Source organism: Sorex fumeus, unplaced genomic scaffold, assembly GCF_029834395.1.
Source record: "Sorex fumeus unplaced genomic scaffold, SorFum_2.1 ptg000072l, whole genome shotgun sequence".
NCBI classification, from domain to species: Eukaryota; Metazoa; Chordata; class Mammalia; order Eulipotyphla; family Soricidae; genus Sorex; species Sorex fumeus.
The window spans coordinates 16543118-16558864 of NW_026606129.1; the positions used below are offsets into that span (position 1 = coordinate 16543118).

General features: G+C 40.8%; 1 protein-coding gene across 2 annotated transcripts in view; it reads left to right on the forward strand.

Annotated features, from left to right (window-relative positions):
- The window catches only part of PIK3R4 (phosphoinositide-3-kinase regulatory subunit 4), a 72654-nt gene that overhangs the window by 2186 nt on the left and 54721 nt on the right, over positions 1–15747 (forward strand). For both annotated transcript variants that reach the window (XM_056129321.1, XM_056129322.1), the window contains exons 3-5: positions 7384–7517; positions 10403–10985; positions 14811–14945. In XM_056129321.1, coding sequence (XP_055985296.1) covers positions 7384–7517; positions 10403–10985; positions 14811–14945 — 852 coding nt within the window. The remainder of the gene's footprint in view (positions 1–7383; positions 7518–10402; positions 10986–14810; positions 14946–15747) is intronic.

Sequence of the window (15747 nt, forward strand, 5' to 3'; positions counted from 1 at the left end):
ATTGAGAAAGGACATTTCTATACAATGGGTTAGTGGCGGTGATAAGCTGTTTTAGGAACATATTGATATTTAAATTAGTCAGGAAAGCGCTTTTATTGGGAGTTGAATATTTAAATAGAACTAAGAGATGTTTGAGAACTGGCTTTGATAGGATGGTTTGTTACGGCGGAAGGTGTTGTTTGTAAAAAAACTTGAAGACCAGAACATAGTCCCCATTGATTAGGGCATGTTAAGTAACTTAGTGCAGTAGTTTGCAACCTTTCTTGTTGATGTTTGGGTTTTTCTTTGCTACACCTGGTGCTGCTCAGGCCTTATTCCTGGCTCTGTACTTGGGTCACTTCTGGCAGGGTTGGTGGGGCTATGTGGGATGCTGGGAATGGAACCTGGGTAAATCATGTGCCGGCAAAAACCTTACCCGCTGTACCATCCAGCCTCGTTTTCAGTCTTTTTACAACTAGAAACTGATGATTGACAACCAGGAGTGCAGAACAGTGGTTTTCAACGTTTTTTCACCATTGTGGACTGTGGTTGAAGCCTCTGAATGTATCAGGAGTCTAGGACATGAGGTAAGGCCCAGATCAGAAAGGATCTGCTGTACCTGGTCTTGTTTACGGGGACATTACCAAATAGTTGCTTTTGATGAAACACTCCTGTGTGTAGAGTTAATTGCAGGGGAGGGACATTGGAGGAGGGAAAACGAGTTAATAAATTGCCACTGTTCAATTCTGGTTTGCTTAAAGGTGTGACAGAGTTGGAAGGGGAATGAAGAGAAGTAGTGCTTAAGAAATAATCAGTAGGTAGAACTGTTCTGATTAGAGGATGAAGTCTAGAATACTTTTCTGAGCTGGGAACATGGCCCGCAGTAGATCTCTTGCCTTGAATGTGTGAGGCTCTGGGCTTGGTCCCCGACACCGGAAATAAAGAATCCTCCTTTCCCCTCTGCTTGGAAAACTAGGTGCATGGCATGGTGGTGCTAGTCACAGACTTAGGAGAGCAGGGGAGGAAAAGGTAGGGCACAGGCGCTGATGTGGTCTGGTTAGATAATGTCGAGTGGAAGGGGTATCCAGGGAGGAAGTACAGCACATGGTTACTTATAAAGATTTGAGTCATAGAAATTTGGGGTTAGAGATGAAGATTTGGTAGTTAATCAGGAAAAAGGTAGTCATTGTAAGTATTCATATCCAAAGAGAAGGGTTTTTTTGGGTTTTTTTTTTTTTTGGGCCACATCTATCTGTGCTAAGGAATTACTCCTGGCTCTGCACTCAGGAATCACTCCTGGTGGTGCTTGGGGGATCACATGGGATCGAACTCCAGCCACATGCAAGACAAATACTCTATCCGCTGCACTTTCGCTCCAGCCCCCAGAGAAAAGTTTTGAAGAAATGGTTCTTAAGCTTTTTGGATGTCGGTGAAGAATTTGGTACATTGGCCTTCTTCCCAGGAAAAATTGCCCTGTACTCATGTAAAAATGCCATGGCTCTTGGACACATACGGATCATGTGAAGCTAAGCCATTGTTTCAGATTTTTGCTGAACTGGGAGAAGAGGGCTTGAGGATAGAATCCTGAGGAATACAGTATGAGCTATTCATCAGTGCCATGACTAGTAAACTTTGTAAGGTTGGATTTCATCTTTTCTCAGCTGTTAGGCTCACTACACTTTTTTTAGTATTTTGAAAAATTCCTAAAATCAAATTTTCTTTTTAGTAAGTTAGATTTTCTTTTTTTAAATTTAGTGGTGCTAGGAACCTAGGACCTTACACAGTAAGGCATGTGCTCTGACACTGATGTTCAACCCAGTCCCCATATTTTGTTTTTGATATGTTTGTGTTGCTGGGATTGAACTCAGGGCCTCAAACGTGCAAAGTGTGCCTTCTACCACTGCGTTATAGACCCAGCCTTGGTTGTATTGTAGATTAATTAGGAAAAGGAATCTAATGAAGATGTGAATTTCTTTCTCTCTCTTTTTTTTTTGTTTTTGGGGCTACACTAGCTGTGCTCAGGGCTTCTGTGCTTAGGGATCATTCTTGGTGGACTCCGGGGACCGTCTGGGGTGCTGGGGTTAGAATCCAGGTTGGCTGTCTGCAAGGCAAATGCCTTACCTGCTGTATTATCCTCCAGCCCCCGAAGATGTGAATTTCATCTAGGGAAGCAAATAACAATTGTTACCTAGGATTTCATCTCTGATGAACCATTCAGCTCATTTATCTGTCTTCAGTTAATCCTCAGGAGTGTTTTCCCTTCCAGACTGTATATGCAAGATTAGAAATGTAATATACCAATCCCAACATTTTGTTGTGTGTGTTTTGGTTCTATATTGAGCCCCAAAGTGAAAAGTGAGTTCTGTCAGAGAGGTACATCCATGGCTAACGTCTCTGCAATTCTGATCAGTGAATTTGTCTAAATTTTGCTTGATCCAGCCTTACTTGCATTTTAAATTTGCTGTTCTGTGAATAGGATTCCTTTGGCTTAGAATGTGGCTGTTTTCAAGGACTGGGGAGATAGTATACTGGGTAGGGTGCTTGTGCTTGCTTTGTGTATGGCTGACTTGAGTTCGATTTTTGGCACTGCATATGGTTCCCTAAGCCTCACCAGGAATGATACCTGAGGGCAGATACAGGAGTAAGCTCTGAGCATCGCTGGGTGTGTCCCAGGAACCAAAAATGTTTAAAAAATATATATAAAAAGAATGTGACTTTCTAGCTTTAGGATCTCATTTCTAGTTTAAAAAAACACTACATTAAGTCTTGTTAGCCTCTGTCACCATACATAGTATTGAGATTTTTTTTTTTTTTGCATTTTGGGTCACACCAGAGATGCTCAGGGTTACTCCTGGCAGTACTGGGGAGATCATATGGGATGCCAGGGATCGAACCTGGGTCAGCTGCATGCAAGGCAAATGCCCTACCCGCTGTACTTTCACTCCGGCCTCAAGATTTTCTTGTAATGAGTTTTGGAATTATTTTTATATGCTAAGGATTAAAAGGATGAACCCAGGGCCTCACACCTACAAGACAAGTGTTTTTTTTTTTTCCTATTTGTGTCACACCTGGTGATGCACAGGGGTTACTCCTGGCTTTGCACTCAGGAGTTCCTCCTGGTGGTACTCGGGGGACCATATGGGATGCTGGGAATCGAACCCGGGTCGGCCGCGTGCAAGGCAAACGCCCTACCTGCTCCAGCTCTGACAAGTGTTCTTAAGGCTGCTGCTACCTCGCTGACCCCTTTGTCCAGCTTATGTGGACACGTAACCTTGTGTGCTAGAGATCTCGTATGTATTGGCCTGAAAAATATTAGAGTGATTGACCATTTGGGAGTGGGGAATAGAGTTATCAATTAGACAAAGTGTTTGCCTTCATGAAACTTGCATTCTAGTGGTTTAGGAATTGAATAAGGGAATTAGAAAGTGGACTTTGATCAGTCCTAAGTTTTGTGATGATTAAGTTTAATAGGTTCTGTGAAACTATAGGCACTACGTATAGATTTATAACAGAGGCTGATAGGGAATGGCCTCAGAGCACTGGTCAGAGAAGAGGACATTGAGCTGAGATCCAAATGACAAGGAGGACTCAGTGATGAAATAAGACAACTTGAACTAGTTCTTCACTAGGAAAACAACTCCTAGAAATACCCCTTCTAGAGTAATGTTCCGAAATTGCCAGGAGAATCCTGGATTCCCTTCTGTATCTGTCTGCTGTGAAGCTGGAAGTCCAGTGAGATCGCGGCACCTGCAGGGTTGCTGGGTCTCTTTTCTCCCCCTCTGCTTTCCTGTTGCTGTTGTTGGGGTGCCAGATGGGGCTCACCTGCTTTTAGTTGCTGTGTTAGCACACAGTGTGCACCGGGGCCCACTCTCTTGGGATGGTGGCAGGTTGTGGACTGTTGCCTAATCTCATTATGTTGCTTGCTGGGGTTTGCTTTGGTACATACGTGTTTACTCGAGGTCATGTTCCTACCTAGAGAACGCCAGAGAATACACTGATGGGGTCCGGGGGGTATCCAGGCAGTGGAATTGCCTGGACTAAGCCTGACACATTTGGGTGGCACTAGAGAACGAACTTGTTGGACCCATGTTTGCAAGACCATGTTTGCTATTGAGTTTTCCCCTGCCCCCCCATGTCCCTCTTTTCTTTCCCTTTCTTTTTTTTTTTTTGTGTGGAGGGGCGGAGACCACATGGGACAGCAGGGATCGAACCCTGGTCAACTGCGTGCAAGGCAAGTGCCCTACCACTGTACTATCTCTCCTTCCCCCATGTCCCTTTTTAAAAGGACACCAGCCAGAATGGAGCACAGCTCCATCTCCTGACCTCCATTAGCCTTACTTACCTTTTGAACGGTCCTGAGTCCAAGGAACAGTCCAAGTAAGGTGTTGGGTATTAGGGAGGGTGAAGACATGTTTCAGCCATAACATCCTCCTTTTGGTTGTAAATGGTCAAATGTTATCACTTGATCACTTGACTTCCCGTTAATTGTCAATTTGCGCTAGTGGGCGCTGGTAACATCTCCATTTCTCCCTGTCGTGTGCTAGTGTAGCCCAATGGCGTCTGTTTGCTCCAGGAACACGAAGAGCCTCAACCAATTGTTCATGATCTTGATGAAGAAGTCTGACCATCTGGTAGGTGGGCGGCCACGCGGTCTTTTGAAATCTCGTGGAATCCAGTCGGTAACGTCTCTAGTCCAGCGGTCGTCTCTAAATCTGATTACGTGATCAGCCCATCTGATTTTTGACGCCTTGGCAAATGAGACAGCATCCCTGATTCTTGATCGTCAATGGAGGTCGAAACTCCAGATTCTTTCTCTCATTTGAGTGAAACGTGATACTCCAAGCATAGCTCTTTCAAGTCCTCTTTGGGAGACCCTAATAGCATTCTCATACTGTTTGCATAGGGCTCAGGTCTCTGAGGCATATATTAACGCAGGAAGAACAGTGAAATCAAAGAGATGTGCCCGGAGCAGGAGGTTCTTCGTCCTCTTAGCTATTTCTTTGATGCTCTTGAAGGCATTCCAAGCCGCTCTCTTTCTCCTGCACAGCTCGGGTGCCAGGTCATGTGTCATGTTGACTTCTCGACTAGGTACACATAACTGTTGCATTCGGAGATGGTCATTCCGTTGAAAGTGAATGGAGCATCAGGGACGAGGCTGTTTCTCATAAACATTGTCTTCATAAGATTCAGCTGTAGTCCTACCTTTCCACACTCACGGTCAAAGTCGGCCAGCATTTGTGCCGCTTGGCTGATGTTTGGTGTTATTAGAACAATATCATCAGCAAAGCGGAGGTGGTGTAGTTGCCGACCATCTATCTTCACTCCCATTCCTTCCCATTCCAGTCATCGCATGATGTTCTTGAGGGTGGCACTGAAGAGTTTCGGTGAAATGGTATCACCCTGCCGAACCCCTCTCTTGACATGGATGATCACTTCTTTGTAGAATGGTGAGATCCTGGTAGTGAATCCGTAATACAGCTCGTGGAGGATCCTGATGTATTGAATTTGAATGCCCTGATTGGCTAGGGCTTCAATGACTGCTTCCGTCTCAACCGAGTCAAAGGCCTTCTTTAAATCAATGAAGGTTAGACAGAGCAGCGTCTTGAACTCCCAAGAAACCTCAATGAGCTTGGTTATTGTGTGGATATGGTCTATGGTGCTGAATCCTTTGCGGAACCCAGGTGTAGTTATTGGGTTTTTTTTTTTTTGGAGCAGTAGCACAGAGGGTAGGGCATTTCCCTTGCACACACACGGCCGACCCGGTTGGCCCAGGTTCTATTCTTCCACCCCTCTCGGAGAGCCCGGCAAGCTACCGAGAGTATCTCACCTGCACGGCAAAGCCTGGCAAGCTACCTGTGACGTATTCAATATGCCAAATACAGTAACAACAAGTCTCACAATGGAAATGTTACTGGGCCCGCTCGAGCAAATTGATGAACAGTGCTTCAGTGCTAATTTTTAATTTATGTTTTATTTGCCTTTTGGGGTCACACCCGATAATGCTCAGGCTTACTCCTGGCTCTGCATTTAGCAGTTATTCCTGACTGTGCTCAGGGGGCCAATGGGATGCTGGGGACCAAATCCGGGTTGGCCACATCATGCAAGGCAAATGCCCTACTTACTGTACTATTGCTCCGGCCCCATGTAGATATGTTTTTAACTTTATTTGAAAGTTATTTCCAAACTTAAATACTTGCCATCTTGCGATAATAAAAATGATATGCTTGGAACCCTTATGTCTGTTTTCCAGACTCACAGACTTTCTGTGCTATTTATTTTCTTTTTTGTCTTTTCTCATCATTCTCCACCCTGGCCATTATTATCTTTTCCTGAATAAGATACATACACCAGGGTTCTTTACCCCTAAATTCCTCAATGTATGGTACTCAAGATTATTTATATTCACTTAAACAACTACGGTGCCAACATCAATTTAGCAGATTTGACCTTGACACATTATATTCTTTATTTCAATTGCATTTGTAACCACTAATATCCTTTAAGGTGAGTTTTCTGTTCCAGGATAGGGCCTAGTCTAAGGTATTGTGTTTGGTGCCCATGTCTGTAGCATTCATTCACCTGGAATATTTCTATAGATTTTCTTTGTTGTTAGGATATTGATACATTTTTGAGGACTACTGCTGCTCTTACATTGTTTGATTTAGGGCCAGAGAGATAATACAGAGTTTTAAGGCATTTGCCTTGCATGCAACTGACCCCAGTTCCATTCCTGGCATCATATATGGTCTCCTGGGTACTGCTCGGACTGGTCCCTGAGCACTGATCCTAAGCACTGCCAGGCGTCTCTCCCAAAGGAAAAACAATTAATTAAATATTTCCCCTTCCTTTTTGTTGTTGTGCTACCAGAGATTGTGCTGGGTTGCAGTGCAATTTGAACCCATCCCAGGGAATCAAATTTGTGGTCTCATTCCAGCAAGGCAGACTTCATTGCACAGCCACACCTGCTGACCACTGCTTAAAATATCAGATTTTTCATTTTCAGACTCAAGGGAGTTGCAAAAATAGTGAAAAATACTTAGCTTAGCTTCTTTGACTTGTGCCCTACTGCTGTGCTGTCGCTATAGATGTTACCCAAAGAGCAAAAAAAAAAAAAAAAAAAAAACATTGCTAAATGTATTTCATATAATGATTCAGTGTAGCTGTTTTTGCCTTTTTTGAATGGAGATACTTTTCAAATGTAATTTTCTTTAAGGGAAAAAAATCTTTTTGAATTTGTACATTTGCTGATTAATCAATAGATATCTCTCTTGCTTGATTACAGTTATATGTCACATGAAAAATTTAATTCAGTTTACTTCTGATTTTGCATTTGAATTTCATTATTTTTTGACCTATAATAGTACCTTGTATTTCATTTTTAATGGAATTATATCTCTTTTCCAGGTTGTGTAATAGCTGAACTTTTTACAGAAGGTGTACCACTATTTGATCTCTCCCAACTTTTGGCTTATAGAAATGGACAGTTTTTCCCCGAACAAGTGCTAAATAAAATTGAAGATCGCAGTATCAGAGAATTGGTAACTATGCTACAAATATTTGTCATAGTTTTAAATAGAATTATGTTCTCACTTTGCGGTAATCAGCTCTTTGGAATGTTATGAATTTGGAGCAAAGCATTGAATTCTCAAGACTAATCAAATGACTTCTTTTTATTTTGTTAGGGAATTTTCTGCCTTTTCAGGCACAGAATTTATTTGTCTCAATTTCTTATCTCTGTCTCTGTCTCTCTCTCACACACACACCATTATAGTCTACAGATCTGCTCTGCTCTGGATTGATTTAGACAAAGGTAAAGAAGTACCTTGTAACTGGCTAGAAGAAATAAAAAAGATACATATTTACATATTTAAATTGAAGGAAGCAGGAGTTATGGATTTGGATAGGACCCTTTCATGCAGAAGCAAATAGCTTTGTGTAAATCCTTGATCCTGAGACAGTTCTGGAAAAGGGGCAATAAATAAGAGTCACACATCAGTCCAGCAGAATCAGGATGTAGACCTCTTGGGAGGTAACAGATGCTTTATACCCATGTTATTGTTTTGACTCTGTATAGTAATTAATGCTTGAGTCATGAAAAGGCATACAATTAAAATTAAAATTTTAGTACAGTAGTCTTCAACCTTTTTAGGCCTTCAGACCAGTAGTTGAAAACCAGTCTCAGAAAACAGATATTAATAAAGATAAGATTTTTTAGCTCCTAAGCATTGAAGTATTCTGGGTTAGGAATTGGTGTACCTGATTGTCTGCCTTTGATGTATTGCTCACTTGTCCTATTATAATAGCTAAGTCACTTGTGGTATTTTATTTGGTGGGGGCTGGGCCATAATCAGCAGTGCTCTTACGAATCATTCCAGGTGGGGTCAGGGGACCACCTGAGGTGCTTGGGATTGAACCTGGGTTGGTTACATGCAAGGCAAGTGTATTATCTTTCCAGCTCAAGCCTATATTAACTGTGAAAGGAATTAATTTGACCAATTTTTAAAGTTTAATTGAAACATAAAGCAATTTTTTAAATTTTTTTTGCTTTTTGGGTCACACCAGGCAATACTCAGGAGTTACTCCTGGCTTTGCACTCAGGAATTACTCCTGGCAGTGCCCAAGAGACCATATGGGATGCTGGGAATCGAACCCGGGTTGGCCGCGTGCAAGGCAAACGCCCTACCCGCTGTACTGTCACTCCAGCCCTGAAATGTAAAGCAATTCTTAAACTGCCTTTTCTTATTTATACTATATTTGGTTCCCTTGAGTTCAATGCTAGGCATTTATTTACAGTATAAACTGACCAAAGAAGTGTAAACTCAAAATTTTTTTAATACTATTTTGAGTTTTTAAAAATAATTACAAATATACTATAATAGTTTAGGAAAGATTAAATCCTGCTCTGTAGATCGGGAAAAACATTTTTCCATATGATGGCATTATGTTAAAATAAGATAAAATCAAATCAGATATTTCTGATGTTAGCAGGACTTAAGTTCCCTCTTATATTACAAAAAGTTTAAACCATAAAAGTATCCTTTTTTTTTTTCCCTTTGGTTTTTGGGCCATACCTGTTGGTGCTCAGGGCTTACACGTGACTCTGTGCTCAGGGTCATTCCTGCTTAGCCTCAGGGGCACATTTCAGGTATAGGGAGTTGAACCCTGGTTGACCATGTGCAAGGCAGGTGCTTTGTCCTCTGTATTTCTTCTTCAGTGCCTGAAATATCTTCTTTTTTTAAAAAAAATCAATCAAACAATATTATTGATACGTGGTTTCAGTGGTGATAATAAATTTACTTGATCAGGAGATAATAATTATATCAAAAGAATGAAATATATTTTTAATTGGATACGAGAGGTTACACTTAGGTTACCCCATAGAGTCCCTTAGGGTTGTAGTTATGACAATCTAAACCAGATTCTACTATGTAAATGAATTCCATAGGTTCTGATTCTATTTGGAATTGTGTGCAAATTAAAAACAGTGTGTATACGTTTTTCCCTGGTGAAAATTCCATTGCTCTTCTTGAATTTTTTGAGGTGCCTCCTGCTCAGAAAGGGGCTGGCGAGTTAGTACAGTAATTTAAGTACTTGCCTTGTAGGCTGCTGACCCCAGTTTGATCCTGGGCTCAGCATCGGTTGCCTGAGCAATGCCAGGAGTGATCTCTGAGCACAGAGACAGGTGTGAGGCCTGGGCATTGCCAGGTATGGTCTAAAAACAAAAAAATTCTTCACTTGGTGGTGATAGTGTATTAATGAATGGTGGAATAAATATGTACATGTCTTGAAAAATACATAATGTTGAAGAATATCTCCTTTTGTACCTGGGCACAAAAGTACATATGTACAAAATAAAGTATATATGTAATATGTTACTTGGTAATTTCTTTTGCTTTCTAGTCATACATTTTTCAGTAATCAGGTTCTGAAAGTAGATTGAGAAGTGAACATTGGAAAGTAGATGGAGAGGTGAATGTTGGAAATCTTGAAAATCCTTTTTTTTTTTTCTTTTTGGGTCACACCTGGCGATGCACAGGGGTTACTGCCGGCTCTGCACTCAGGAGTTACTCCTGGCGGTGCTCAGGGGACCATATGGTATGCTGGGAATTGAACCTGGGTCGGCCGTGTGCAAGGCAAATGCCCTACCCACTGTGCTATCTCTCCAGCCCTTGAAAATCCTTTAAGGCACGTGTTATTTATTTTTGGTTTGGGAGTTACCCCTAGCTGTGTTCAGGGCTTGCTCTCGCTCTGTGCTCAAGGATCATTTCCAGGGGGGCTCATGGGACCATATTGGGTGCTAGGGATCATGAGTCAACCATGTGCAAGGCAAGTGCCCCAAGGTTTGTGTTATGTTGTCTTTGTGGCTCTCATCTGATGTAGTTTGCTGTTCTCAGATCGACTCTCTCTTTCCCCGTTGTTACAGGTAACTCAGATGATTCACCGTGAGCCAGAAAAACGTTTGGAAGCAGAAGATTACCTTAAGCAGCAGCGCGGCAATGCCTTTCCTGAAATATTTTACACTTTCCTCCAGCCCTACATGGCCCAGTTTGCCAAGGAAACATTCCTGTCCGCAGACGAGCGTATTCTGGTAATACGGAAAGATCTGGGCAACATCATTCACAATCTCTGTGGACCCGATCTGCCGGAAAAAGCAGGAGGAGAGCCTAAAGAAAATGGTCTGGTCATCTTGGTGTCTGTCATAACGTCCTGCCTCCAGACCCTTAAATACTGTGATTCCAAGCTTGCTGCTTTGGAACTTATTCTCCATTTGGCTCCACGACTAAGCGTAGAAATCCTTTTGGATCGTATTACTCCGTATCTTCTGCATTTCAGCAATGATTCTGTTCCCAGAGTCAGGGCCGAAGCCTTGAGGACATTGACTAAAGTTCTTGCTCTTGTGAAAGAAGTTCCGCGGAACGACATCAATATCTATCCGGAATATATTTTGCCAGGCATAGCCCACTTAGCCCAAGATGATGCTACTATTGTTAGACTAGCCTATGCAGGTAAGGATTTATTGTTCAAGCAATACCTGCTCATAGTTTTTTTTTTCTTTTTTCTTTTTGGGTCACACCCGGTGATGCACAGGGGTTATGCCTGGCTCATGCACTCAGGAATTACTCCTGGTGGTGCTTGGGGGAACCATATGGGATGCTGGGAATTGAACCCAGGTCAGCTACATGCAAGGCAAATGCCCTGCCCACTGTGCTATCTCTCCAGCCCCTACGTGCTCATAGTTTTATAGTTAGTGATTCTAATACTTTATGGATTTCTGATTTCTTTGAGAATTTCAAGCGCGAACTCTGCCTCCTGAAATATTCATATTTATTTTTGTAGTATTTATACCTCAGCTTTTCCTTGAAATGAACTTTTGTGTATCTCTCATTTTTTGAAGTGATCGGAATTATCAAATTAAAAGTATATAATAGACAATTTAGGATTTTACTGGGTGGATTATATATGCTTTGTAGACAGATTTTTTTTTTCTGATCCAGTGTTTTTAGGCTTTTATATTTTTAAAACAAATACAATGGTTTGAATATTAGTTTTGGCATATAACATTTATGTTACTGTTGAAAAGTATAATTTTTCTTGGTAATTCGATGTTGAAAGAACCTAGCCTGCTAATAAATTTCTTTAAAGGTCCTTTTTAGTTATGTAATATTTAGGCTGTATGGCTTCTTTGTAATACTCTACCTATACTTTTAACTCAAAATCAGGTGTTACAGATGAATAATTTTTGACCTCAAAATTAATTCTAGATGCTTATTTCTGAAGGTAAAACATAATTGAAATGTTCTGCACAGTTCTACAATTATTTCTATGAGTGTAATCTGATAGTAGATATTCTGTGTTGTAGTCTTTAGTGATGTTGTCCCTTTTTAGGAAAGATACTTGCTTTATTTTATAATTTGCTTGTTGTTATTTTAGTAGAATGTGAAAATTGGTCTTTGGACTCTGAGCTTGTCCTTAGGCAGATCTACAAAGTTGTTAGAGGTTTTTTTTTTCTTTCTTGAAAACAGCAATTTTAAGCAAAGTCCATACAACCAAAATAGGTTATAGAATAATGCCATTTTGTTCAGTGTGCACTAGGATTTCTTTTTTCTTACCAGCTTTATAATGAAGACAAAGTTAAAACATTACATCTGTTAGACGTGTATTTTAATTTTAATCCACCTGCCTATTTCTGGTTTCTAGTTTCCATTAGTGTATACAGATATAAGCTTTAGACCTCAGAATTAAGACACATTTGAGTTTATCATTTGTAACAGAACATTTATAATTCATATAGCAAATATAAATAATTGTACCAAATAAAAGAAGGAAAAGTTTTTAGGGCTTAAGCATAAGCTGATTCTTTAGAGCCTGATGACTCTGGGTATCATAGTTCATTTCTCAATGAGGTTAAATATAGGTTCAGTTCTGATTTGTAGCTGCTGTGAACAGCATACAGTTGACCCTTGAACAGCAAGGGTTTGAACTGTGTGGGTCTCTTTACATACTGATTTTTCCCACATTTACAGATTGAACTAGTTTGCATATATGAAAAAATGAGATATGGGTGACTGACTTTAAGTGAAACTTGGATTGTTGGGTGTACAGGGTTGGTGCTTTCACATTGCTCAAGAATCAACTGCTGTTATTGAGTTACTAATAGAGCATAAAAATAATCACTCTGTTTAGTGTAACCTTACATGTTACAAGGGTTGTTAAAATAACATTTAAAATTTTTTTATAGCTTTTTAAAAAAATATGGAGATGCTTATATAGATGAATAACGTGTCGACTTTTGAGAGTATTGACTTAAGAATTTAGATGGGGAAATAAGTTTAGAGCTGTTCAGACTTCAGAGGTGCCCAGGAAAGTTAGAGACTTTTCTTAATAAAGATTTGTTCATGACAGTGGGGATATTCATCTAGAATTTGACTAACCAGAGATTGAATTAGAATTCCCCCATCTTTAGGCTGAGCAGGATATCAACACCTTGCTCACTTGGAGGTAAACATTTGTTCTGTTCAAAATAGAGTGGAACCTGGCAGGGGTGGGGAGTTGGACATCAAGATGTGGAAAATTGCTGCATTTGCTAACCTCGGCTATTCAAGATAATTATTAATTTCAGAGGTTTACAACTGATAAAATTAGGTAGCTAAACTTTTTGTCCTATGTTGTTCACTGGAAGAAGCTTGTGGATTCTGATCCAAATGCTTTTGTTAAGAAGCACAGAAGTGAGAAGATAGGAGTAAATCTAGAAGAAGGTATAAGCAAAGAACAAGCAGACAGGCTTGGTAGCAAATGCACCTGTAGAAATATGTAGGTGTTTTCCCAGAGCCGAGGAGGATCAGACAGTCTCGGGTTATGGGACAGAATGGAGCAAATGTAGACCCCAGCAGAAGTGTGACTGCTTTCTGCCTGGCTTCCCCAGACTTTGGGGGTATTGCTTGCCAAGCTCTCTAGAAGTGGTTCGTTCAGTTTGGAAATGGCTCTTTGAGGTAGATATGACTCATATATGTATAAAGAAACAGACTCCTGGTAGCCAGCTAGTTTTGGCGGGGGTGGGATTTGATCCGAGGGTCTGTGAATCCAGAACTCACCTTGATCTGCTATTTTGTCTGTTTTTGTTTTGGGGTCTTACTTGGTGGCTGTGCTTGGATTTCAGTTCCTGGTTCTTGCTTGGGTGTGGGACCTGGGGAGGCAGATCACTCCTGGCAGTTGTTGGTTACCAGGTGGTGGATCTGATCTGGACCTCTGACACACAAAGCATGCATTCTCGTCCTTTGAGCTCTCTTCCCCACCTGGAGCTGTAATTTTATTTATTTATTTTTTATTTTTTTGGTTTTGGGCCAGACCTGGCATTGTTCAGGGCTTCTTCCGCCTGGCTCTACACTCAGGGATCCTTCCTGGCAGGCTTGGGGGACCATATGGGGTGCTGGGGATTGAACCCAAGTCAGCCATGTGCAAGTCAAGCCTGCTGTACTTGACGCCAGCCCCTTGATCTGGGATTTTGTGATTTTTTTTTTTTTTTTTTTTGCTTTTTGGGCCACACCCGGCAATGCTCAGGGGTTACTCCTGTCTCTGCACTCAGGAATTACCCCTGGCGGTGCTCAGGGGACCATATGGGATGCTGAGATTCGAATCTGGGTTGGCTGCGTGCAAGGCCAACACCCTACCCGCTGTGCTATCGCTCCAGCCCCGATTTTGTGACTTTTTACTATATGTGCAGTGGGTTCAAACCTGGGTCAGCCACATGTAAGGCAAGCCTGCTTTGTCCTAGGGCTCCGGCCCCTTGGTCTGTAATTTCAGTGTGACTGTTTCTGTTTAATGTCAAGATACTTGTTTAAAGGGTAGGTATCTGTAGCAAAATGAAGTTTTTTGTTTTAATTTCCTCAGTTGATTTGAATGCTGTATTTGGGGTAGGGTGTTTTTTTTTTTTTTTAAATGCTCATCCTAGGACTGAAGAGGTAGCTGGATCCTCTTGAGCACATACATTGTATGCAGAAGGCCCAGGCGTGGTCCCTCCTACAGTGAAATTCTGCCAGGAGAAGCTCTGAGCGCCACTGGGTGTGGCTCAAAGACCAGGTCAACAACAACAACAACAACAACAAAATGTTTATGTGTCATTATTTATTTATTTTATGTGTTATTATTAAAGCCAGCAGTTGGGGGATAATTATAGGTAAGAGAGGAGTTATTACAAATCTCACTAGGCTAAAAGCACCAAATTGTAGAGTCCTACTTCTCCTTAGTTTTTTTTTTGTTATGTGTATGTGTAAAGACTTACATGCATTACTAACATACTAGTGGCTACAAATTTTCTCCCTTTTATCTCATAGAAAACATAGCTCTGCTGGCAGAAACAGCTTTGAGGTTCCTGGAACTAGTACAGTTAAAAAATATCAACATGGAAAATGACCCAACTAGTGAAGAAATAGATGCAGTTACGCATCCCAATGGAAATTATGACACAGGTAGTGTGATTTTTCTCTTCATGTTTCTTGTTAATTTCAATATAGTTGCCAAATGCAATGGATAAGCCTGTCATTTATTATTTTCATGAAAGAAGGAAGAATACTAGATTATAGTTGGGTAAAGTCCCTCATTTTTGGTTGTTCTTTCTATTCTCATACCCTGTTTTCTAGCCAGAAAATGATCTTCTTGTCACCACAGGTTCTAAATTCAATTGTTTTTCACCCAGAACTGATTTGTGGCAACAGTAAAGCTAGCTGAATTCTCTAATTCTGGTAAGAAAAGAGGGAAAACAAATGGAATCATCATAGCTAGAGTCTTTTAAACCTTTTGTCCTTAACGCCAGTATATTCTGAGTATTCTCATTGATAACCTGTTTATTTCATACTGTCTAATGTACATATCAAACCCATGTCATTTACTGTAAAGGAACAGTCATAATAATAAACTATCTTGAGGTTAGGGGTCCTGTCTTAAGTTTCTTTTCAGCCGCATGATTCTGAGCAGTTTGTAGTTCATTTTTATTGGGTGAAAAACTAAATAACATTCAGATCTGTTTCAGAGTGGTTTTAGTTATGAAAAATCGGAAAACCTAGTGTCAGATTTTTGTGCCACAGACAGCTGTTGTTAGAAAGGTGTGATTTTTAGGCAGAACCTATAATTTGGAATTGAAGACTGGGATAATTCTCATATGGTAATGTAGAGGAATGCTTTTTTTCATGGAAGTCCTTAGAGAACATAAAACGGTTTTGCATTTGATGTCATGCAGTTGCACCCTTTTAGATAACGAAGGTTGAACCCCGC